General features: G+C 32.7%; 2 protein-coding genes across 6 annotated transcripts in view; one reads left to right on the forward strand and one right to left on the reverse strand.

Annotated features, from left to right (window-relative positions):
- Positions 1-1952, reverse strand: part of LOC126811799 (CCR4-NOT transcription complex subunit 3) — a 29176-nt gene extending 27224 nt beyond the window's left edge. For 3 of the 4 annotated variants that reach the window (XM_050537717.2, XM_050537716.2, XM_050537715.2), the window contains exon 1: positions 1766-1952. In XM_050537717.2, the coding sequence (XP_050393674.1) occupies positions 1766-1790 (25 nt within the window). In that variant the 5' untranslated portion in view covers positions 1791-1952. The remainder of the gene's footprint in view (positions 1-1765) is intronic. The other variant, XM_050537718.2, reaches the window with a different exon arrangement.
- A 192-nt stretch (positions 1953-2144) lies between these two features.
- On the forward strand, positions 2145-21470 carry LOC126811796 (centrosomal protein of 131 kDa). Of its 2 annotated transcripts, XM_050537711.2 has the most exons (20): positions 2154-2284; positions 2497-2616; positions 3916-4076; positions 4462-4525; positions 5463-5556; positions 8012-8144; positions 9883-10563; positions 11106-11351; positions 11640-11832; positions 12303-12496; positions 12834-13013; positions 13204-13329; positions 13981-14184; positions 15113-15330; positions 16350-16575; positions 17229-17452; positions 17815-17899; positions 19177-19263; positions 19424-19641; positions 20089-21470. In XM_050537711.2, exons 3-20 carry the CDS (start codon positions 3936-3938, stop codon positions 20222-20224), a joined length of 3450 nt encoding a protein of 1149 aa, XP_050393668.2. In that variant the 5' UTR covers positions 2154-2284; positions 2497-2616; positions 3916-3935; the 3' UTR covers positions 20225-21470. The 2 variants fall into 2 exon arrangements, with proteins under 2 accessions (XP_050393669.2, XP_050393668.2); XM_050537712.2 differs by lacking the exon at positions 2497-2616 and having other exon boundaries at positions 2145-2284.
- Positions 21471-24852: the final 3382 nt, after the last annotated feature.

A 24852-nucleotide genomic window follows, 5' to 3' on the forward strand; every position in this document is an offset into this window, starting at 1 on the left:
ACTGTGAGACCCTGTTGTCCATCTCATCAAAACAACTGACAAGGGAAACAAGTCTTGAAAATTACAAGGCACTTTCAAGGCCAAGACTTGGTTTGAACATGAAAACTTATTTTTGACACATCGTCATGTACTCCCCAGACGGCTACCTGTCAAAAACAACAAGTTATCCAATGATTTTTACCCTGGCAACATTTTTACTTTGAATTTTGCATAAAACATGTTATTGTCGAAACTTAAAAAATGGAGTTAATTAAGTTAACTCTTCATAGATAATTAGTAATTAATCATACGTTCATGAAATCATTCTGAATATTTCTAAACAGTGTGAATTGAACTTTGAAGAGAAGAATACTGACAAAATGCTTTAAATTAATTGGCATTTTTGCTTACTATTATTAATTAGCTACGAGAACGTAGCTAAAATTGTTGAGATATACTGTGATGTGTTTGTTTTTTTTTATAGTTCAAACTTTCATTTTACTTGTCTTCACAACACTACTAAGGATCTGGAAGAGTTGTTATATAACTCGCGTTCTGGTTGAAATGAAGGATTCGTCAATGTCTGACGTTATAGGGTCAAAAGATGCTTGTATGACCCTTGACACGACCATCCACTACAACCGGTCAGATCTTCATGTAGTGTAGGTCATCGAATGTACCGGTATACAAAAACGAAATACAGATCTGTATTTTAATCAGATTGTGTTTTTAGCTACGATTTGATGCCTTTAGTTTCACCTAATTAAACATACCCAGCCCAACGGAGCGAAACAACTTTAGTTTATCTACAAATATTGTCACTCAGTAAAGTTAATCAAGCAGTGTTTTTATCAAAATTGATATGGACATTCATATTACAGTGTATTAGTCAAGTGCGAATCGTAAAGGTTCTTTACTTCTTGAGAGATGAGGTTTATTATCTAACTACTAATGAGCATTACACGTATATAATACTACAGGTATGTGTTTTATGGCTTACTTAAAGGGTTTCATTTAAATACAAAATCTATACAATGTACAGTCTAAAAAAATAGGTCTATAAATAAAATTTGCCTAATCTATTATAGATCAAGATGTCTATAGTTTTACTTGTCCTTTCAAACATGCCGGCCTATAATATTTAAGCTGATGAATAACTTGCACAGTAAATAAATCTCTGGAGTTTGACTTATAATCCAGACATTAAATTCACTGTTTACTTATTCTTGTATACACTTCCTTTCTTGCTTCAAGCCAGATTGCAAAAAAAAAAAAATAAATAAATAAAAAGAGTCTATCTATGGATGTGACTGACACAGGGCTACACCAGCTACTGTCACCAAACAGATGGCAGAAAACTAGTGCTATTAACCTTAGCACTGATATTGTTCAGATAGAAATTGTTCTAATATTCTGGCCCAAATGTATCAAAAGAAAACATATTTACATTATTATTGAGTAAAATGTAGCTGACATGTGTTTATTATGTTATGACATCATATCCATCTTGTGGATTCAGATCTACCTCCATCTATTATTATGACTACACCATGCATGTCAAATTTAATTCATGTTCCTATGAGAATGTCTTGTATCATTATATTACCATAAAAACATATCAGCATAAAGACAATCTGGCTGAAAACGAAAGATTGCATGCATATTCAACAGTTTGAAAGTTAAATCTGGAAGGCCCGAAATTTGGAAATTACCCTGCGAAGGAAAAGTGCAATTTCTTTTCCAGAAAACAGATTCCAATTCAGATATAAGCAGCTAATATTCTCACCTTGCAGCTTCCGCTTGTCAGCCATAGCTAAGAAAACATATGTTTCGATATATAGTGCATGCTATGGTGGATAAACTATATCCGAAATATTAATTGCAGGGCTTAAAACAAGGGGGAATCCTTTCTCATATGACAAATAGCTAAACAAAATGGCTGAAACGGATAATCGACCTTCACAAAAAATAGAGCATCCGCGTCAGAAAAATAGTGCAGGGAGCTTTTTAAATTCTTTGATAACATATAGCTTATTTTTGAATTGATAAGTAAACATTTGTGAATAGAAGATTTATTATATTATGAATTATGTGATATAACATTTAAATCATTCTACGAAATCGATCAGATAGTTCGGTAGATTATTCCTCTGCAAATTACCAGACCGGAAATATCGTATACGCATGACGAGAGAATCCTTGAAATGTTTACAAAATTTACATGCCTGTCAATGATTGAAATTAAGTTATGATTAATTGTTAAAACAAATTAATCAGAGCGATTATGTGATAAAACTGTTATTAGGTAACTATTTGATCAATTGTTAGGTGAAGCATTGAGCATTACCAATAACAGCACCTGTTATCTTTCTTTTTCTCTGGACACCGGACTAAACTAAATCAGTTCTGTCAGAACTGTTGACTTACTCAGCTCTGACTGTTCATGTTTATAACTCTTTCAATAACATTTTTATTTCATAATGTAATAATGTTTTTATTTAAATTCAATCGTGATAGAATTTAGAGTGGCCAATTCTCCTCTGTAAAAGGGTGGTTTATGTGTATGCTTCACACTACTTGCCTTTCTGGAGAACTCCATGGATGATTAACTGACACCAACAAACAAGATAAAGAAAGGTGTGAAATAACATTAATCATTTAGTTAGTTAGCTTTAACACTTCTACATCGCTTGTGGAACTTGTATTAAAAGCAAAGATCAATTATAGTCACCCTGATACATGTACTATATTAAATTTTCTGGATCCATTCACTTATACTATACGTTTGTTTGTGATTTCTGTGAATTGTGTCTTGTCCGTAGATTTATTTTGTGCAAATTATGTGTGGTGCACTTACTATTACAGCGTAAAAGATTTTTTAAAACTTGCTCTGTGGGATTAATTGAAAAAGATTCTTGATTTATATCTAGCTTGGACGACTTTGCCGTTGGTCGGTGTATAATGGCCCTCATCTATAATGTTTATACATATAAACCATATAAAACACATATATGAAAAGGTCTAACACATGCATTTTGGATCATAAGATCTCAGAGCCTCGTTTAACATGGTAACTAGGCGGTGCCGCCGCCACGCACTGGCCAAACTGTGCCGCCTACTGAGCCCAAAAGTTGAAGACTGGGCGGCAACATACATTCGTTTTGAAAATCGCTGACAAGGTTTTTCCCATGTACCAAGCATGGTGCGTAGGTTTACAAAACCGTCTTTCTGATTGTTTTATGGGTATATTTCTGTCTGCGGGCCAGCCGCAGCAGTGTTTTCATCTCAATTTTACAGAGTATTAATCAATCCATGGTTTAACAAGATGCCAAAACTATTTTTTAAGTGCTCACAAATCGAATCTAAGGGAGTCAATTTTCAAAAATTTTTTTGGGGGGAGGCCCGAAACCCTTCACGTGGGGTCACACTACGGTGCTTGAGGGTCAGGCTTTGCACGACAGTGCCGCGCACGACCAAATCCTTAGATGAGGCTCTGTAAGATCTGCAATGCAGTCAAGTGGCATGGTTTGGACCTCACATGTGTATGTGACAAGGAGTAGGGTTGCCTGTCTAACCTTGTTATTTATCCCCTACGACCTTCCACTGCTAAAGACCATTATGTGCAAGCAAATTACTGAAATAAAATTGTTCCAATATGTTAGTCCCGAAATGACCTAGTTGGTGACTAGTGGACATTAAACACCATTGTGAAAATGCTCAAATCCAAAGGAACCCTCGTTACCTCAAATCTGATAGCCCAAAAATTTGATCAATAGAGAGACTAAATATGATAATGTGTGTTTTTCTGAATCAGTGACTGTTAGACTTAAAAGAAAGACTCAAAATTAGTAGGGTGTAAAAGCCAACTACATAATGGTATAGTTGTATGAATATATGTGTAAAATATATATTGATGTAATAGTTCTTCATTTTCAGCTAAATTTAGGTAAATTGTGATGGCTCAAAAGAATGCTTTAGATCTCGATCTCAGTCTAACTGGTTCACAAATATCTGCGGGACTGTCATCTGGAAAACGTCCTCGATCAGCTCAACACTCAAAACGACCGTCTCCTGGCATTGAGCCAAGGAAAAACAAGGTAGGCCTGTGTCTGTAATTTATTCAAGAATCTGCTAATGTTATTAATGTAGCCATTATGTTTATCATGTATTTAGTTAGAGAAGAAACTTTGTTCATGAGAGGAGTTAGAATTCTGTTTGTTCTTTGGTTGTACTTAATTAGAATTTTCAACGCTAAAAAAATGGGAAAAAAGGTAGAGAAGAAACTTACCTTAGTTTCATGTGAGGAGTTAGAATGCTTAACATTTTTAGTTTCTGTTTGTACTAACTAATTTCCACCCCTAAAAATGGTGAATCGTCTGCAATTGTCCAGATTGCTATCCTGAATTTGGATATGTACCGATAGTAAATTTTCTAATGATGAGAGTTTGTTAAGTGTATTAAATTAATATGATTTATTTGTAGACAAGTAGTTTAAGAGAAAGATCAGGTAGCATAGGAGAATTAAGTAAACAAAAACCATCACCAGGTAATTATATTTTATTTAGGGTATTTACTATTTCATAGCCTTAACTGAAGTCCAACCAAATACACATTGAAGTGTATGTAAAAGAACACTGAGCAGTTGAAATTTAATGACGAGTTAACAGAAACACTGCTGTCCAGGAAAAATCAATAACCATGCCATAGCAAGTCTCAAAAAGATCAAAGCATTGTATTAACAAGACATTAAATCCCATTCATTCAGTCCATCATAAACAAGCGGTTGCCATGCAAAATACACCCACATTTTGCAAGAGATGGACAGAGAACAAGCTAAAAAATGCCCACATTTCGTACAATCAAGGGCATAATCCAGGAAGTTATGATCTGAAATGCGCGAATATCGACAGGAACCAAGGTCTTTGGTATATGAACTTATATTGTAAATTTCATCAAAATCGGATCAAAATTGTGACCTTTAGGTGGTCGACAACCTTTGTATTACATACTATTTGCAGTTTTGTTCCGATTTTCACAAAATTCGAACTCAACCTTCATTATAATGTAATGGTGATATAGTTAAACGTTTTGTAAAGTCGGATAAAGATTGTGACCTCTAGAGGGACCACCAGCTAAAAACGTGATTGTTTATACAATCAGGGGCCATAATCCAGGAAGTTACGGTTTAATATGCATGAATATTGAAAGGAACCAAGATCTTTTGGATGTTAACATATATTTTAAGTTTCATCAAAATCGGATAAAAATTGTGACCTCTAGAGGGTCCACAACCTTGGTTATACATGCTTTTACACTATTTGCGTACATGGAGTGGCCATTATGTCAGACAGTTTCATGAAATTCAAAATCGAACAATTTTTATTATCGGATAAAAATTGCGACCTCTAGAATTAATTACAACTTTTTGTTTTATCTGCTGTTATTAGTGCTATTTTTGAACTTCAACAAAACTGTTATTTCAGGTTTATCTACTCCATTATCAAGCTACAGAAGTGAGCAAAGTGATATTTCGTCTGTTAGTAAAAATGCTCTTAGTATTCGAGGTAGAACAAAAAGGTAAATTAAAAGATAACAACATACACAATTTTCATGTATTGGTATCTGCTTCTAAAGAATCATTACAAATTACAAATTTGTTTAACCTTGTGAATGCTCTAACAATAAAGATTATCATCCGATCTGTATGAAATTTATGTGCATTGTTTAATTTAGTGAAACTAAGAAGCCTATTGAATTTCAGCAATTTCCATTTATTACGTAGGGGGGTTGGATGGCTGAATGGTTAGCGTGCGCGCGCTGTATCATAAAGTCTGTCATTGAGTCGACTGGCGTGGTTTCGAATCCCCGGTTGTACGTGGCAAGAAGTAGGGTCACCTGTCCAACCTCGTGGGTTTTCTCCGGGTCCTCCGGTTTCCTCCCACTGCTAAAGACCCCTACGCAGAAGCGAATTATGTAAATAAAATTAAACCATATGTTAGTCCCGAAATGACCTAGTTTGCGACTAGTGGACATTAAACACCATTGTGAAAATGCTCAAATCCAAAGGAACCCTCGTTACCTCAAATCTGATAGCCCAAAAATTTGATCAATAGAGAGACAATAGTGGACATTAAACCCCATTTCTCTCTCTCTCTCTCTCATTTATTACGTCTAGAGTTATGGCCCTTGTTTTACTTTATCGAACCCTGTGAACACAATGATGACAAAAGTTATCATCCGATCTGGATGAAATTTATATGCATTATTGAAATTAGTGAAACGAAGAAGCCTATTGAATTTCAGCAAGTACTGTTTATTATGTCTAGAGTTATGACCCTCGTTTCATGTTGTAGAACGTTGTGAATGCTCTAACTCCTCTAATGACAAAAGTTATTATCCGATCTGTATGAAATTTATATGAATTATTTAAGTTAGTGAAACGAAGAAGCCTATTGAATTTGAGCAATTTCCGTTTATTTCATTTAGAGTTATGGCCCTTGTTTCACTTTATTGAACCCTGTGAACGCTTGAATGACGAAAGTTATCATCTGATCTATATGAAATTTATATGCATAATTTAAATTAGTAAAACAAATATTCCTATAGAATTTCAGCAATTTCCGTTAATTTCTTCATGAGTTATCACCCTTGTTTCAGTTTGTTGCACTTTGTGAACACTCCACCGACAAAAGTTATCATCCAATCTGTATAAAATTTGTATGCATCATTTAAGTTATTGAAACGAAGAATCCTATTAAATTCTAGCAATTTCCATTAATTTCTCTAAGAGTTATCACCCTTGTTTGACTTTGTTGAACCTTGTGAACACGCGAATGATGAAAGGTATCATCCGATCTGTATGAAATTTATAATTATATGTATCATTTATATTAGTGAAACAAAGAAGCCTATTGAATTTCAGCAATTTCCAATAATTATTTAAATTAGTAAAGCGAAAAAGGCTGTCGAATTTCAACGATTTTTGTATATTACTTCCAGAGTAAAGGCCTTTGTTTCAGTTTGTAGCACCTTGTGAATCCTCAAAGGACAAAATTATAATCTGATCTGTATGAAATTTTCTTGTAAATGCCCCCATTACCTACAAAAGATTAAATATGCGACAACCCTTGTTGACCCCTCGGATGACTTAGCTGCTGTGGGTGTATGTTTTGTTGCCTGGCAACCGATCTTCTCATTTGAATAGACAATTTAGTGAAACAGGTTCCCTTAAATCATTTAATATGACTGCTATTATCATCAGTGTGCTTTATTTTTTCAGCAGTTTGTTTCTTAATCTATCAAAATTTTCTCATATCATTTATTATCTCATTTGAGATTAATGATATATCAGAATTGTGCAAATTGATGCATTAGTGTTTTAAAACTCATTTATATGATCATTGGTTTGCAACATGTTTGGGCAATGAATATTGTGACTTAATAATAATAATAATCTTCTTATAATGAACAACCGATAATTAATTACAAAATTTAGAAACCAGATTAACTCGATAGCAAGTGCTAAAATATAAAGCCCTAGAAAGGTAATTAAAGGAGAAGACCTTTCTTGTTGAAAATCGTTGGTCTTCCTCTTTAAACATGCATTATGCAAGAGCAAAATCTGCTTATTACAAGTCTTTCTTTAGGCCTGAAATGTTATCTAAATTATCAATTAGACATTAATTAACTTATCCAGACCATAATAAACTCTCGATGTCAAGGCTAGCCTTCGATGTAGGCTGGATTAGATTCCTATATGCCGCTAACGGCCAAAGATAATTAAATCAGAAAAAGCGGATAATCGAGACTATGCTGTTTATATTAATGATTTTAGTAATGATAACCGAGACTATGCAAAAATTTCACCGGCTTCTTTCTCGGCTCATAGTGGATCAATTTGACTGAAATTTTCAGCAAATTACCTTTACACTATCTAGTTTTTAACTATTATAGCGAGAACTGCCATCTCTTATCTTATCTCCCATAATGTATCTTTAAGTAAGCTTACTTTACATGATGTTTTATTTTTCAGTAATGATGATTTTCTTGCATTATTTGAAAATTCACCTCAACCTAAGATAAAGAAACCTGCCACAGTATCAGCAATTAGTAATCATAGCAAAAAATCTCTCAAAAATTCTTCTAAACTTATCTGGGACAATCAAGTAAGTATGACATATTAGTCCTATTACAAATAGCTTATATTATTATTATATATCACTTTCTATACGCCCACATGGAAATGTGGACGTATATTGCCATCCAGTGCTCACTATTACATTTTTACTTTCAATATAAATATAAATGCATAAAATTACGATGTTACAATTTACAAAATTCTTCTCTGCTTGCAGAGGCCATTTTTTGAAAGCTTTTTTAGTACACTACAACCAGTTGTGAATGAATTTGTAAAGTCAGCTAATTCACATATGGAACAGAACATTGTTTTGGTAACTGCATCATATCTTAACCATGGATTTGAAAATTTCCATTCATCCCTAAAAGATCTACCTTTTCCAAATGCACTTAAAATTTTACACTTTTCGAGAAAAAAAAATTCTGCGGTGGATTTTTGAGCTAGGCCTAACCTATTGTGGAAGTAAAAATCACTTTAGCATCGAAGAATATAATATCATCAAATGTAACAACAAACCTGGCTTATTGCAATTTGCAGTAAGAAAAAGATCATACAGAAGGCATAAACACAAACAAATCGAACAAGTATTGTTCATATAGTGTCCGCCATTTTGATTATATAAAGAAATCATCAAGAAAGCCACCGATTCGTATTTGAAGACAAATAATTAAAGCTTTAGTCTCTTAATTAGTTTATTACTAATCATACTTTAAATACTTATCGACACTAATCAGAGATTAATTAGTAGACAAAAGATAGCCATATTATTGATACCTAACCACAATAAACTGTAACAGACTGGAAATCAAAGCATTGAGGCAAAAAAAATTTAACGCCATGCCGAAAAAAGAGTCGCCATACAGGAAAAAGTTTACGCCAAAAATTTGTTGTTAACATTAGTGAGATGAAGAAGCCTATTTAATTTCAATAATTTGTTTATTACATCTAGAGTTATGGCCCATGTTTCACTCTGTTGAACCTTGTGAATGCTTTAACGCCAAAAGTTATCGTCTGATTTTTGTGAAATTATTTAAATAAGTGAAACGAAGAAGCCTTTTGAATTTCAGCAATTTCAGTTTATTACGTCTAGAGATAAGGCCCTTGTTTCACTTTATTGAACCTTGTGAACGCTCTAATGCCAAAAGTTATCATCCGGTCTTTGTGAAAATTTAAATTAGTATATGCATCATTTAAATTTGTGAAACGGAGGTCTATTGAATTTCAGCAATTTCCGTCATTTATTTCTAGAGTTATGGCTCTTGTGAACCTTGTGAATGTTCGAATGACAAAAGTTATTACCCAATCTGTCAAATTTCAGAATTTTCTGTAAATTACTTCCAGAGTTAAGGCCTTGTTTCAGTTTGTAGAACCTTGTCAACCCTCAGAATTATAATCTGATCTGTATGAAACTGTCTTGTAAATGCCCCCAATTACCTACAAAAGAATAAATATGCGACAACCCTAGTCGACCGCTCGGATGATTTAGCTGCTGTGAGCGTTATGTTTCATTGTCTGACAACCTATATTCTTTAAATGATTACTCCTTTATACAAATTTTTGATATGGAAAAAATATATTTGCACACATCTGTTTTACAGGGCTGCTATTTTAGTAAAAGAACTGTTGTTAATGTTAATTAACTCAAGACATTACTAAAGATGTTTCAGCAAATAAATACCCCAATATGGACACAGTCCTTTACGGAAACGTTCCTTGGAAAAGGGTGAATAATAGTTGATGATTGATTTAATGATTTTTCTTTTCAGTCTTTAAAAGGAAAGCATATTACTAATAGCTCCAGAAATAAGCCTGGACTTGAGTCAAATCGCTCTGATCGCTCAGAGCCGCATAATATATTTCATCCACAGATAGACAATGATAGTAGCTCTGAAGAAATTGAAGATATAGAAGAAAGCCTTTCTCGTTCCATTAATAAATTGCAAACTCTCCAGAATCAATTGTCAGGAATCAATAATAATGCTACTGAAGATGCTAAAATTACTAAGACTTCTCCGAGACAATCTGCACCAGTTAGTTGTAGTATTGCCAATAATATGACCTCACAAGGATTGTCTCCAAAAAATAAAGGCCCTTTATCAAAAATCGAAAAATCATACCAAAATATTAATCACAAGGCTCCAGTTAATCAAGTTCCTAAAACAAGTGATAAACACGTAGGTTTAAACGTAGCAGAAGATTATATTCAATCTTTAAACACAGCTGCAACCAAAATTCAAAAATGGTATCGACGCCACGATGTCCGTCAAAAAGCTAGCTCTGCAGCTGTACGGAGACTACTCAGTCAGAAACACAAAGAAAAGATAGAAGAAAGGAACCATGATGTACATATGTCACTCTCTGAGAAACAAATAGAAGAGAAGAAAATTGAAGAAAGAAAGAAAGTGAGAGAAGAAAAAGCTCGTTTAGCCAGGAAACAAGCAATACAGGTACCAGAAAATTTTATATTTATTATACCAAACATTCTATATGTACCAAACGGAACGTTGCCAAAATATATGAGTAATATTTCTGCCATAAGTATGTGTTACAGTTTATCTAACAGCTCATTCTGTCTTGTTATTAACAAACATTACAGGGGCTGCAGTGGTTGTGTGATTAGGATACTGGACGATTGGAATGTCCTGGGTTTGAACACTGGCATTGGTCAACAAGAGCCATTGGGATTTAAAAGCTTGGGATACATTTGTCTTGGCAGATCTGACACAGAGAGTCTGTCTAGCTAGTCATTGAAATGAGACTAATTATTCTTGTCCTGGTGGTGCACGAAAGATAATTTAGTAGTTGGAATTTGCAGAAGTGTAGACAGAAATACCAATGTCCAGTGAAATTCCTCCTCTCTTTTATTTATTAGTACTATTAGTAGAAAAGATGTTCAATGTCATTCCATTCCATTCCTAGATGACAAGTAGAATACACCATACAGATTTCACTTTAAAACTGACTTATAAATGAATGTTATGTTTTTTAGGATCTACAAAAGAAAAGGGAAGAAAAGAAAGAAGTAGTAAAGAAAAAAGTTGAACTAGAAATCTCATATTTACAAGCAAATGGAAAACTAAAGAAAACTCCATCTAACACTAGTTTAAATAGTAAGAAGAAGAGTTCTCCAGTTAACCCTCTATCACCCGTTGAACCCTCCTCTAGTCGAACTGAAAGATCTGAGGCAACACTTACAAATGGTAATGTTCACTCAGCTGTAGATGAAATATTTCAGGTAAATAAATATAATGTTTCCTTTATTGAGAATAATACTTTGTGTGAGCAAAAAAAAATTAAAGCATTATATTTGGCATGGCCTATCACCATTTGCATTATTTTCAATATGTGTTGCTGTTCTGTAAAAGAAAAATGGAAATCAAAGGATAAATTAATGATGGTTATCTGCATGTATTGAGCAAATTCTATTATAAATCAAACATTAGTTTCAAATAACTTCCATGATTAAAATAAATGTGCTGTAATTGGATTGAATTTTATAATTGTTCTTTCTTTAATTTTCTAGTCAGGGCCATTTTCACCAAGATCAAGAAATTCGGTTGGAGCTGAAAATGTGACACCTAAATTAACTGCCAGGAAAAGTCCTAGTCAAGCTGCAAGTCAGAGCACATTAAATGATCTGTTTGATACCCTGAGAAAACTTGAAGCAGAGGAACATTTAGTGACACCAAGACCAGAAAAGAAAAAAAATACATGGAGTAAGGACATACACAAAATATTAAAAAATGAACCTTTAGATGAATAAATTTGTTAAAAAATAAATAAAGTGCCTGGCGACGGTTACCTGTGAAGCTCCCTGATCCAGCATGCCAATAGCTCTGTTCCTGTTTTCTTGTGTAAGGCGTGGCATTTTTCCGAAGTAATGCATGTTGAAATTTTGATCTGTATTTAAAGGGCCAGAGTGCAGGGAATGCACGTGCAAAACGTGTGACATGGGACTACTACAATTGTGAAAGAAGACAAGTGTTGCGTTTGCACGAACAAAGTTCATTACCGAAAACTGATATTGGGTTCAAACCCAGAACTCCACAAAAAGAGACCCATCACAAGTTTCACCTATGTGCCATAAGATAGGAAAGCCCATGATAACGTTTACCATAAATATTTCACGAATTAGGCATTGCGTTTTTAATGACTTTGAGTATAGTTGATGTTTACTTTTTTTCAGTGGATGAAATTTCTAAAGATGATGATACTGATGATAGCAAGGAATTTAATCTTACAGCTGAAAATTTATCAAAATTGGGACGTACTAAGGATGGTCTTGGTAAAAGTGGTTTCTTAACAGATGATAAATTAAAGAGTATAATCACCTTCTTAGATGAAGTTCAAGTTAGCGACCGAATTAGTGTTATTGATTCTGTAAGATTGCACTCATAACTTTATAATTAATTTTGTTTGTTTTATTACATTTTTGAACGTAACAGCTTGGATACTGAATGATTCTTATTCTAGCAGCTGTAAAATATGAACTTTCACTTCAAATATCATGTTCAAATTTTATTGGCCATGCTAAAAACTCAATACCCTAAAACATTGATTTGTATTTAATTAGTATGTTATAAATTTGAAATTGCTGACAACCTCCACTTATACTTTATGCAAATTGTATTTCTGATGTACATTTATTACTTTTGTAATTTTCAAAACTAAACAGAACCAGTTATAATAATAAAAATGGATTTTACTTTTGATATAGGAATTAAATAAGATTAATGAAGATTTACAGAAACCAGCCCTTTTAGTACCAGACGGAGAAGAAATCGCTCATATGGAACAAGCTCAAGCTGTGGCTAGTGAAGTTACAAATACTGTTTTATCACAAAGATTAGAATTAGATGAAAAGAAACGAACAGTACATATGTTGCAGAAGGCACTGGTAAAATATTTATGTGGTATCTTTAAGTCTGACAAATATTCACTCATTAAAACTTGTTTTTTAATAAACAATAATAAATTTGTTATAATTCAAAACTTGATGTGGAGAAGATCATAAACTAAACATTTAATGTAAAAAATTCTTATATATACCATAGCCAATTTATATAATTGTCTACATTTTTTTGTAGAATCAACAAAGAGAGTTAACTGTAAGGCATGCAAAGGAAACAGAGAAAGAAATGACAAAGCGGTTAGATTTTCAGAAAGATGAATATGAAGAAGCTATCAAACGTCATTTATCTTTCATTGATCAAGTAGGTTCTAACTTTCAGCTAGTGCATGTGACATTAAGTCTAAACTAATGACGTTTTCATGATATTTATTAGTTGTTGTAATTTATTTTCTTTGATTGGCATTTAGTAGTTGAACATATTAACACAACGTAAAATTTTATAGATACAGAATTACTGAGTTTAATACTGAGCAACATTTTGACGAGGATACTCTCAAACAAATGATACAGGTATCCCTTGCATCAGCGATCACTCTTGTTCACTCTTGTTCACTCATACTCCCATACATTCACACTTCTCACACAAATTATTGTTTATCTATAGCCCAGGTTAATTGGTTTCCCATTAATAGTGTTAATACATTGATCTTTATAAATGATAGGATTTCCCCCCTTTTTAATCTCTGTAAGAGTTTCCGTTGTGTAGGTTTAGTTGTAAATGGCCCCCTAATCAAAGGTGTTGAGTTTTAATTGTATTAGATTGTTATTTTTGTTGCATATTCTGTATATATTTGCCTACTATTCACATACCCGTATCATTTGCTTGATAAAGATGAGAGTATCCTCGTCAAAACGTCACTTAGTATTAAACTCAGTAATTGTGTATCCATAAGATTTTACCTTGTGTTGTAATTTATTGTTTAGCAGTATATCAGTGGTATTTTTGTTTTAGTTGATTGATGATAAAAAGAACTTAAGTGAGAAATGTGAAACATTGGTTAAAGAATTAAAAACTGTGGATAAAAAATATCAAGACAAGATTAAAAATTTAGATGAAAATCATGGTTTAGAAATTTCCAAACTAAAAGATATTCATGCAGCAGCTGAGAAACTTCGAAGAGAAAAATGGATTGAAGATAAGACAAAGAAAATCAAGGTAAATTTATGAGATATTTTATGCAAATTTGTTAAACAAACATACATAGACAATTTCATTTTGACCAATCAAATCCAACTCCTGTTGATGCAAGCTTCCAAAAATATGTTTCTGGTTTAGTTTTTATTGCGATCAATAACCGATAACCTAACAACATGTCCAGTCCTTTTCAGAGATAAGGTTATACTGAATGATTAATTTCGTATCCTGAAAAAATTGTATAACTATCAAGAGATCATTTGCTTTAAAATGTTTGTCTTTGTAAGCCAAGAGCCACAGTGGCTTGTTGAGTAAGACATTGGCTTGCTAACCTGTTGACCGAGAAAGCTTATCAGGATGTTCAGACATGGTTCCCCCTTGTCGGTGGTGCAGGATGGAGGATGGGACGAAAAACAGAGGTCCCATGTACACATTGGAGTGCATGTAAAAGATCCCATAGCAGTTGGAATTCGATATGAGAGTAGGACATAGCACTGCTGTCCAGGCAAAATTTCCCTCATACCTCACTGTATGGCATATGTCTATCTTCATTGGCCCAGTTGGAGCAGAACAGTAGGACGTTAAACCCCATTTCATTTCTTTGTAAGCCAGGATTGAGCATGGCTTTGTTTGTATTCTACTGTAATACTTTACTAAATTTTATTTCTCTATGACAAACAGTAGCTAACATAATGCTATATTTGTTTCTATTGAACGTAGGACAGATGTTGTTTGTTGTTCATCTTTTGTCAATTTAAAAATGTCACAAAATTAACTTGCTCTAGCAAACTGTCAATTTAATTGTATGTCTTGTCACTAATCTTGATAGATTAAATGAATCAGGTGTATTACTAAATCGATGTGATCTTGATCCTTAAAGTCCATTAATCATCAGGATCATTGATCAATAATAAGCGAAAAGTGAGACAAATTTACTATGTATCTGTAGGAAATGACTGTAAAGGGTCTAGAACCAGAAATACAAAGATTAATAGCTAAACATAAATCTGAGATGAAGAAAGTGAAACAGATACATGATGCTGAACTTCTTCATGCCGATGAACGAGCAGCACAGAGATATGTTAATATGACAGAAGAATTAAGAGATCAGTTAGCTAAAGAAAAAGAAGAAGCGTGTAGAAGAGAAAGAGAACTTGCTAAAGAAAGGTACATGGCTGTTAAAGATACTTTCCCGCATACAAACTGTGTGATTTGATGATATATTTAGACTAAAAACATATTCAAACTAATTAATCTATCAAAAATTTGCTCCAAATCCCTCTCAAAAGTTTGTTTTCGTGGGGAGATTCCACAAGCTATAAATCAACTTTTGTTAGATGCCATTGTCTGTCAGCTCAGTTCATTGTGGTAGGGTCCATTTTTCAGAATGTAATTTTCATTACTTACTGTCCAATTATCATTGAAATTGAGGCCTAAGTAAATCCTTAATTATTTTCTGTCAAGTTCTTTTTCTGTCGTTTAATTGCAGAATCTTTTGTACGTTGACATTGCACAATATTCCCAAAACCGCCTAACCATTTGATCAAGAAATAACAACCGCTCCCTCAGTCAAGCTAGCACACAATAAGCTGGCAGACAACAGGTCGGTTTGCCAGTTAGTGATACCCTGACATTTTTACCCACTGCTTGCCCCATAGGTATTTTTCGGGTAATCCAGTATTTTTCTAGTAAGATTGGGTGTCTGTACTTTCCATATATACCAAATACTTTCGAGACAATGTATCTTTAAACTTTGTATTGATACACATGTATATTATAACAGCTGGATGCTACAGATAATTTAGTGCCCAAAAGATGACACTACAATCATGTTCCCCCAAGGAACTACAAAGGTGGTTGCTATCATCCATAATCATGTTTTCATATAATCAGCACAGTCTCATAAATCTAGCTGAGACATGCCTCCATTTACACCCCCTGCCTTTAAACTTAAGAAATAAGAAAGGAAATATATTAACAAATTAACTGTGGATCTGGAAAGGATAAGATGTGTCTTGTTGTTTGGATGATAGGAAACACCTAGTGCACGCTAAAGATCCCTTGGCCGTTGGATTTAAAGAAATTGTAATGTAAAAGTCTTCTCCATAGAAAATTTATAAAGAATTTATATGTAAATTTTCAATGAGACATTACGTTACGATTGTGTGTTTTTTTAACATTTTCAGATATGAGAAACAACTTCAACAAGAAGAGTTGGCCTATCAACAGCAAAGACGTAGATTATACACCGAAATACAAGAAGAAAAAGATCGTCTATCTACACAAGGAACTCGTCAAAGATCAGATTTAGAAACCTTAAAAAGACAATTAGAAGATAGTCATAGACATGCTTTAGATGCCATGAAAACAGAATTTGAAAAATCTAGGGAGGAGCAAGAAAAACGCCATACTGTAAGTAAAATAATTCATACTTGAAATATACTTATGAATACTTAAGATATTTAAATATCACCCTGGTGAAGATATAGGACGGGGGAAATATTAATAAATATTGGTCTTAACACATCATATAGTATAGTCTTGATTTGTACAATGATAGGGCAGTCAGCATGTAGTAGCTGTAAGTCAAGGAAAATAATCCAGTCTTGTGAAATTGCATATCTTGACTGTGGGAGGATTGTGTTCATTATTTTTTAAGATATCCAGATTAAGAATGCCTACAATGTTACATTGCTCCGTCTGAAAAATTTTGTCATAATCAATTAGTAAACCACTGCATACAGGCAGACAAAAAAGGTTTTAAAGTAGTAAAGGTTTTTATATCTTCCATTTTCTTTTGTGAATGTCTTCAATTTTATTCATTTATCAAATAGATATTTATTTTTCTTGATCATTATGATGCCAGAACCTTGTAATATTAATATTGGCCTGTTTTTAAAAGGACAAAATCCAGTACAATTGAGTGTAAGTATTTTATCCCTTTCATGATAAATGGTGTATTAACCAACTTTTAGCTGTTGCATCCTGTTCTGGCATTTATATTTTGTTAGTTCTTTTCTTTTTCACATCAGTTACATCTACTTTTGTATAATTATTTTTTATAGGGTGAAATACAAGATTTACAAGAAAGACTAAGATTAGAGAAAGAAGCTTGGGAAGAGAATTATATGAAGAAACAGGAAACTTGGTTAATGCAGAAAGAAAGGGAATTGAAAGACAATGTGCGTCGAGATCGAGATAAAGAAATTGAACTGGTGATATCACGATTAGAAGAAGATGCTACATCATCAAGAGAAGAATGTGAAAGAACAGCGGAAAATAGAATCAAGTAAGTACATTATTGATTGGTGGATGGTACCTCCATTTTTTTTTTTGCCAGCTTTTTATTTTAATTCTATATCCTTATATTTTTTCCCACCACAAAAATACAAATATTTTTTAATAATTTTTATAGTCAAATGAGCATGAAACATAAATGTTGGGTATCTTCCTTTTCTTAATAATTTATGCTGTTTAAATATAAGAAAGTTTCATTTAAAGTCGCAGAGGTTTACTACAAGAATATTCACACTGCCAAGAAGGTATAGGCATACACTGTATATGAGGAAGTACTATCTCTCCGTTTTTGTTCAACATCAATATGTTTTAATGGGCTTTTGTAAATATTTGCACTGCTTTCTTTTAATGAAGGAGATTCCGTGAAAAATATGATTGTGAAATGAGAGAATTGGAAAAATCTGAGAGACAGGCTATACAGAAATATAACCAAGTTAAGGTATTATATCATTTATTGTATTTTTACCCATTACATTACTACAGTTGACTCTGTCACTTCCGACATCTAAATATTACAGCATTCTGTGAAATCAGTCAACATTTTCATGTCCCGATTTATTTCCTTATTACTTTAACCCAAAAAGGTTAGAGTAATCCGTATTCCGAATTACAACTTCAATCAGCGGTCCCGTCACACGATCTGTGTTGAATTAACATTGCATAATCCGGCCTTCAATCAGTGGGTGTTAACCAACAAGCAATCATCAATCAGTTATCGGTGAACTTAAAACATGTGTTGGTCTTTGTTGTTGATTACCTTGATAATTTTATAATCTCTTGTAAGAAAGCATTTGATATTTCATTGGGTGTCTCAAGTCAAATACAGCGACATTATTATAAATTGTCGAGATGATCCATATGAATATCATGATATAAGAAACAGTAAGAAACGATTTTACCCGAACTCTAAATTTTAAGACATTGACAGAATGAGGCACAAGTGATTTGTATGCGTCCAAAGTAAAAACGTAATAATTTTATGTAATAAAGTTTTGAATGTACAGAAAGGTTTATGTTTTAACTTCTTGGTATTCGAAAGTGTCTTGAAATAATACTTCTGGTATTTGAGGTACAATAATACTTCCGGTATTGAGACAATTGAGTATTCTGTCATGCTGTATAATCGCGCATATTGTATCGATTCTGTACAATGCAGAAAGTGATTGAATCCACTGGACATGTTTCAATAATAAGACTCCTCATAACAGACTGTTAAATTAAATGGTTATACAACTGAAATTTTCATAACAAACTATCAAATTAAATGGTGATATATATTAAGTTTATGATTTTAGAATTAAAGAATCCCCGCTCAACAGAATACACAACAGACTTGTAAAAGTAGAAGATTGTTTAATGGGTCGACGTTTCGGGTGCAATACCCTTTATCAAGATAATCTTGATAAAGGGTATTGCACCGGAAACGTCAACCCATTAAACAATCTTCTACTTCTACAAGTCTGTTGTGTATTCTGTTGAGCGGGGATTCTTTAATTTTATTTTACTACTCCGCCCCGCCGGTATCATCTTTTGATCCAGTCTCCACGCAGATGTATCAGCCTGTCCAGCTTTAATTACTCTCTAAGGGAGTGTTGCCGTACCCTTTTCCTGTTGTAAGTTTATGATTTCTACAACATTAATAGCTTGATTACTAAGTAGAAAAATATATTGTTTACATAAACAGGCTGAAATATTTTATTTTATTTATATAAACAGGCTGAAATGGCAGAGGTTGAAGGAGAAAATGCTAGATTAAAAGTTGTGATAAAACAAAAAGACAGAGAAATAGCTGATACCAAAAAGGTGTGTTAAAATATACTTTAAATTTATACACTGGTGTTAAATTGTACAGATTTCTGAAATTCGATTGCTATTCAAACTTATTGAGAAATATTGTTTAAGATTTATATTGACAGGTACAAATTTTTAACATTTTACGTTCTTGTTTAAATTTGTTTTACAGTTAATTGAAAAACTACAGGAAGAAAGGGGAAAAGTATCAGATATTATAAGACAAGAATTTGCCGATAGAATTGTTACGACAGAAGAAGAAAATAAAAGAATAAAGAATGACATATCAGAACTTAGAGCTAAACATCGCATAGAAATAGAAAAAACTAAAAACCTATCTGAAGAAATTCGCAAACAAAAAGATGAAGAGTTGGATGAGGTGCACAAGAGGTAATTTGTACCATATTTTGTTTATATTGATTAAATTTAACCTGCCAGTACCACCTATAATATTTCCTAAAAACATTTGAGGGTGCCTTTTTAATCCGATTGAATATAATTTTAATACTATTGAATCTAAGCTTGCAGATTATCTACCACTGATTATATGTTCAATAATGAATTTGAGTATACTTTATAGTTGATTAGGCTGTGAAAATTGAGATACTGTCCAGAAAACGCAAATAACGATCAGCAGGTTTAACTATATTGATACCAAATAGGTCTGCAGTTATTATTGACAGATTTATTAGAGTAACTGCATAAAAACTATTACACCTTTTCAGGACATAACAGATGCACATACATAGTACATACCAACCTTATAAATGGGGGGGGGGGGGTAACAATTATTCTATTACATAACAGTATTCAAAAACTAAACTTTTTCATCTGCAGAGTAAAACAGGCCATTTTAAAGAAAGAAGATGTGGTTAGTCAGCTGCGACAACAATATCAAGCTGCCTTGAAGAGGGCAGATCATTTGGAAGGTCTGTTAGAACAGCAACGCAAACAACTATTAGCAGGCAAATAGAAGCACAAACTTACATGTTTATCAAACTAATGCTTATAATATCCATGATAAAAACATTATTCTCCCTCCAATGAAGAGATTAATTTATTAAAATTGTTTTGTAGTTTTATAATATATTTTGTTATTTAAAAGGCAGAGTTACGTTGAAATGGGATGTATCTTTTTATACTCCAAAGAATATCTATATATTTTATGTTTTGTTGGGATGTTAAGATTGTAAAAACAGTGTGTTGATTTGAACTAAGCTGAAGGTTATTCTATAGCTAACTCTGTCCATCTCTCATAAATGTTAAAGTAATTAAGTATCATAGCTAATAATCTGGATTTATACCAAATTGAAAATAAAAAGGGAAATTTTAACTGAACAAAGTTTAACTGATTTCATATCTTAAATATTTAAAAGAGATTCCTTTAATAGTGATTTTATTTTGTCCAACTCATGCAGGATGGGTCTGGATAATAATTTTCAACAATTGGATAAGTTTGCAAAATTTATTTAGGCTGCTACAAAGTGAAGTCAAATTTTCTATAGATCCAATATAAGATCTTGTATGTATGTTGAAACTATATTTGTAATTTATGTATTGGGCAACATATCTGACTCCATGAAATATATTATGTGTGATATTCTATTTTCTATAGTTATTTGTCTAGGTTGTGAAATTAATTGTAATGAACATGCAATGGTGCCTTTTATCCACAGACATATATTAGTCTACATCAATGCAACAGTTTTGTAGCCATCCATATGCTTTAATTTAAGAGAAATTGTTAATCCCTTTGTTCTTCAATATTAATATTAATATACGACTCCGAACAAATAAACAAGTAGAATATGTCCCTTATAGTACAGGTAACTCAGAATATGATTTTTATACGCCCACAAGGAAATTATTATTATTATTATTATTACAGCATATTTATAGTGCACCCTTTCATATAACATGTTCAGGGGCACTTTACAAAGTGACAATGTAAATCACACATAAACAACAAGATTATGGGCATGTTAACGATTGTATACAGAGTCAGTTAAAAGCCTGATTAAATAAATGTGTTTTAAGTTGTTTTTTAAAAGAATATAGAGATGTACAACATCTTAAACTAAATGGTAGATTATTCCATAAAACAGGTGCTTGATAACTAAAAGAGCGCTGACCATAAGAGACTAGTTGAACAGTTTTGGGCTTTAAAAGTAGTTTATCTGATGTACGTAATGTTCGGCCAGGTGTATAAAGTTCTAAAAGATCTGAGAGGTAAACAGGAGCTAAATTATTTAAACATTTAAAAGTAAGTAATAAAATCTTAAAATCAATTCGATATTTAACAGGTAACCAGTGTAAATTATATAAAACAGGAGTTATGTGGTCACATTTCTTAGTTAAAGTAACAAGTCTAGCCGCAGTATTCTGTACTTTTTGTAATTTATCAATAAGCTTTAAAGGTAAACCAACTAAAAGTGAATTAAAGTTATCTAATCGAGAAGTGACCAGAGAATTAACAAGTGACTTAGTGGCCTCTACAGTTACACATTTACATATTTTACCTATATTTCTAATATTAAAATAGCACAATTTACAAATATTATTTACTTGAGCTCCCATAAGCATAAAACTATCAAAGATAGCGCCAATATTACGAGCAGAATAAGATGAAAATATATCACAATTACCAATTACAACAGGGGGGGTTATCTTGTGCAGATTTACTTAATTGATGCCTTGAGCCTAATAACAAATATTCGGTTTTATCATCATTCAATTTTAGAAAGTTCTTTGACATCCATTTTCTAATTTCACTAATACAGTTCTCAAGTTGCAATTTTGATAAATTGAAAGAAGATGGACAATTAGGTGTAAATGAAATATATAATTGAGTATCATCGGCATAGAAATGAAAGCTGAGACCATATTTTCTGACAATATCACCTAATGGTGACGTATAGAGGGTAAATAAAATCGCCCCCGTCGGTCCATCGTCCACAATTTCTTGTGAACGCACTAACGCCAAAAGTTATCATCCAGTTGTTTTAAAATTGATATATGTTGTTTACATTAGTGAAATAAAGAAGCTTATTTAAATTCAATAATTTCCGTTTATTACGTCTAGAGTTATGGCCCTTGTTTCACTTTGTTGAATCTTGTGAACGCTCTATTGCCAAAAGTTAACATCCGATTATTGTGAAATTTATATGCAATATTTAAATTAGGGAAACGAAGAAGCCTATTGAATTTCAGCAATTTCTGTTTATTATTTCTAGAGTTATGGCCCTTGTTTTACTTTGTTTAACCTATCTTTCTGAAATTTATATGCATGATTTAAATTAGTGAAACAAAGAAGCCTATTTAATTTCTGTTCATTACGTCTAGAGTTATGGCCCTTGTTTCACTTTATTGAACCTTGTGAACACTCTAACGGCAAAAGTTATCATCTGATCTTTCTGAAATTTATATGCATTATTTAAATTAGTAAAACGAAAAAGCCTGTCAAATTTCAACAATTTCTGTAGATTACTGCCCGAGTTGAGACCCTTGTTTCAGTTTTTAGAACCTTGTGATCTGATCTGTATGGAACTGTCTTGTAAAGACCCCAAATTACCTACAAAGGAATAAATATGCGACAACCCTTGTCGACCGCTCGTACGACTTATCTTTAAAGTGAACAGATTGGCTGTTTTTATATTAAAAAGTGATGTAAAATGTATATTTATTGCTTGTATTGTTTGTTTTAGTATTTTGAGGTGGACTTCCATATCTTGAATCTCACAATTCTGTAGGAGTGTCATTATAATGATTATTTGACACATGGTCTTGAAAAAAAGATCATTTGACAACATTAACCTTTGATTTTAATATACACCTTGATTTTTTACCTACTTAAAAAGGGTATAAACAAACTGAATAATTAACTGTGGCACCTTCTCTTGTTGAATTGTGAATGGTCAACAATTTACCACGATGACTAAATATCTTAATCCAGTTTATATTAAACTTCAGTTCATGCAGAAATTTATTTCTTTTTCATTAGGGCATACTTGTAAAACTTTTCTTTATAATTCATTATTGTAATTTTATTTCTGTGATAGTAAAGTGTTTGTACTATGATTTATAAATTGTATGGCAAACCAACTGTATTAGAATTACAGTACAAGTTATATAAAGTCTACAGATCTGAAATCATGAGAGCTAAATATACTAAGATCATGAAGTTGACAATAATTGTAAGCTCTTATATTTTATGTATTATTACACAAAGTGCTTTTATGTCGGTTAGAATCTTTGTTTAATTTCTTTATTTATTCTTTGATTTTTTCATTATAAAGTCCAGGTAAATCCATAGGAAAATAAATTATTATAACAGTAAAAGCTTGTATTATGTTCATGTGTCACTTATAATTTTATTGATAGTCTGGAGGCCGAGTGTGGAGGGGTTTCCATCAAATGGGCACAAAATCAGACCCATCTTTTCTATAGTAAAATTTCGCGTAGACTAGAATACGATGCCGGTTGGTAATCAGTCCGCTTTTGGGGCGTTTTTCTAGATATTTTGGGTCAAAGGTCAAATAAGTTCATTTGCACTGAAAGTGAATGCGCAGCCATTCTTGTATCATGCAAATAAGCTGAAAATGATCGAAAACTTGCTAAATTCACCTTTGTTCTTTGTGACCCCAGAGGTCAAAAGGTGAAATTTTCCGTTTTATCACTAGGAAGATTTTTAAATTTCACCGTAAAATATAAAACTAAAGCAAAAACTGTTCCATTTAATAATAGGAACATTTCTTTGAAACGTCGAAAAAGGTCTTGCATAACAGAACCAAAACACTTTGAAACCTGTTTCAAAAATTGAAACCCCGCCAGTTGACTCAATCATACTCAATGACACACCTTACAGAAATGGAAAGGAGTGAAATGGTGAGGGTAGACATTACTGAAAAATGGGTTTTAGCATGCACTTGGCATTAACTAGGTCATTCTGGGACTGACATGGTTCAATTATATTTTAATAATTCACTTGCACATTGGGATCTTCAGCAGTGGGAGGAAACCGTAGAACCCAGAGCTGTAACTCACGAAGTTTGACAGGTGACCCTACTCCTTGTCATGTACAAGAAAGGAATCAAAACCACCCCACTTGAATCAATGACAGATTTAATATGCAAATGTTAAACCATTCGGGCACCCAACCCCCTTGTGAAAAACAGAGCCTTGCATATAGATGTGCAGCCAGTATTACCAATGTTAAAACCATATGTTGCCAGGAAAAGAAAACCATATGCCAGAAAGCAGCTAATTAAGTCATCTGAACATCATGAGATAAGCCCCTCATAAATATTACATAAAGATTATTAGTGAAGCCCATAGATGCTAACAAGGGTTTATCTCTGGAAGTTATTATCGAAAATGGGATAGTACACCAATATAAATTTCAGAAAGCTAGATTAAATCCTAACAAGATTTCGAAAGAAAGGGGCATAACACTAAAGGTCATCATTGAAAAATACAGAAAATCAAAAGGCATCTTTGTTTCAATTAGATTGACAAACCATATGAATTTAAAAAAAAAAAAAATGGTTTATGAACCATGCATTATGCAAGAGCAAAATCTGCTTATTACAAGTCTTTCTTTAG

This window comes from Patella vulgata, chromosome 2, assembly GCF_932274485.2.
Source record: "Patella vulgata chromosome 2, xgPatVulg1.2, whole genome shotgun sequence".
In the NCBI taxonomy this organism is placed as follows: Eukaryota; Metazoa; Mollusca; class Gastropoda; family Patellidae; genus Patella; species Patella vulgata.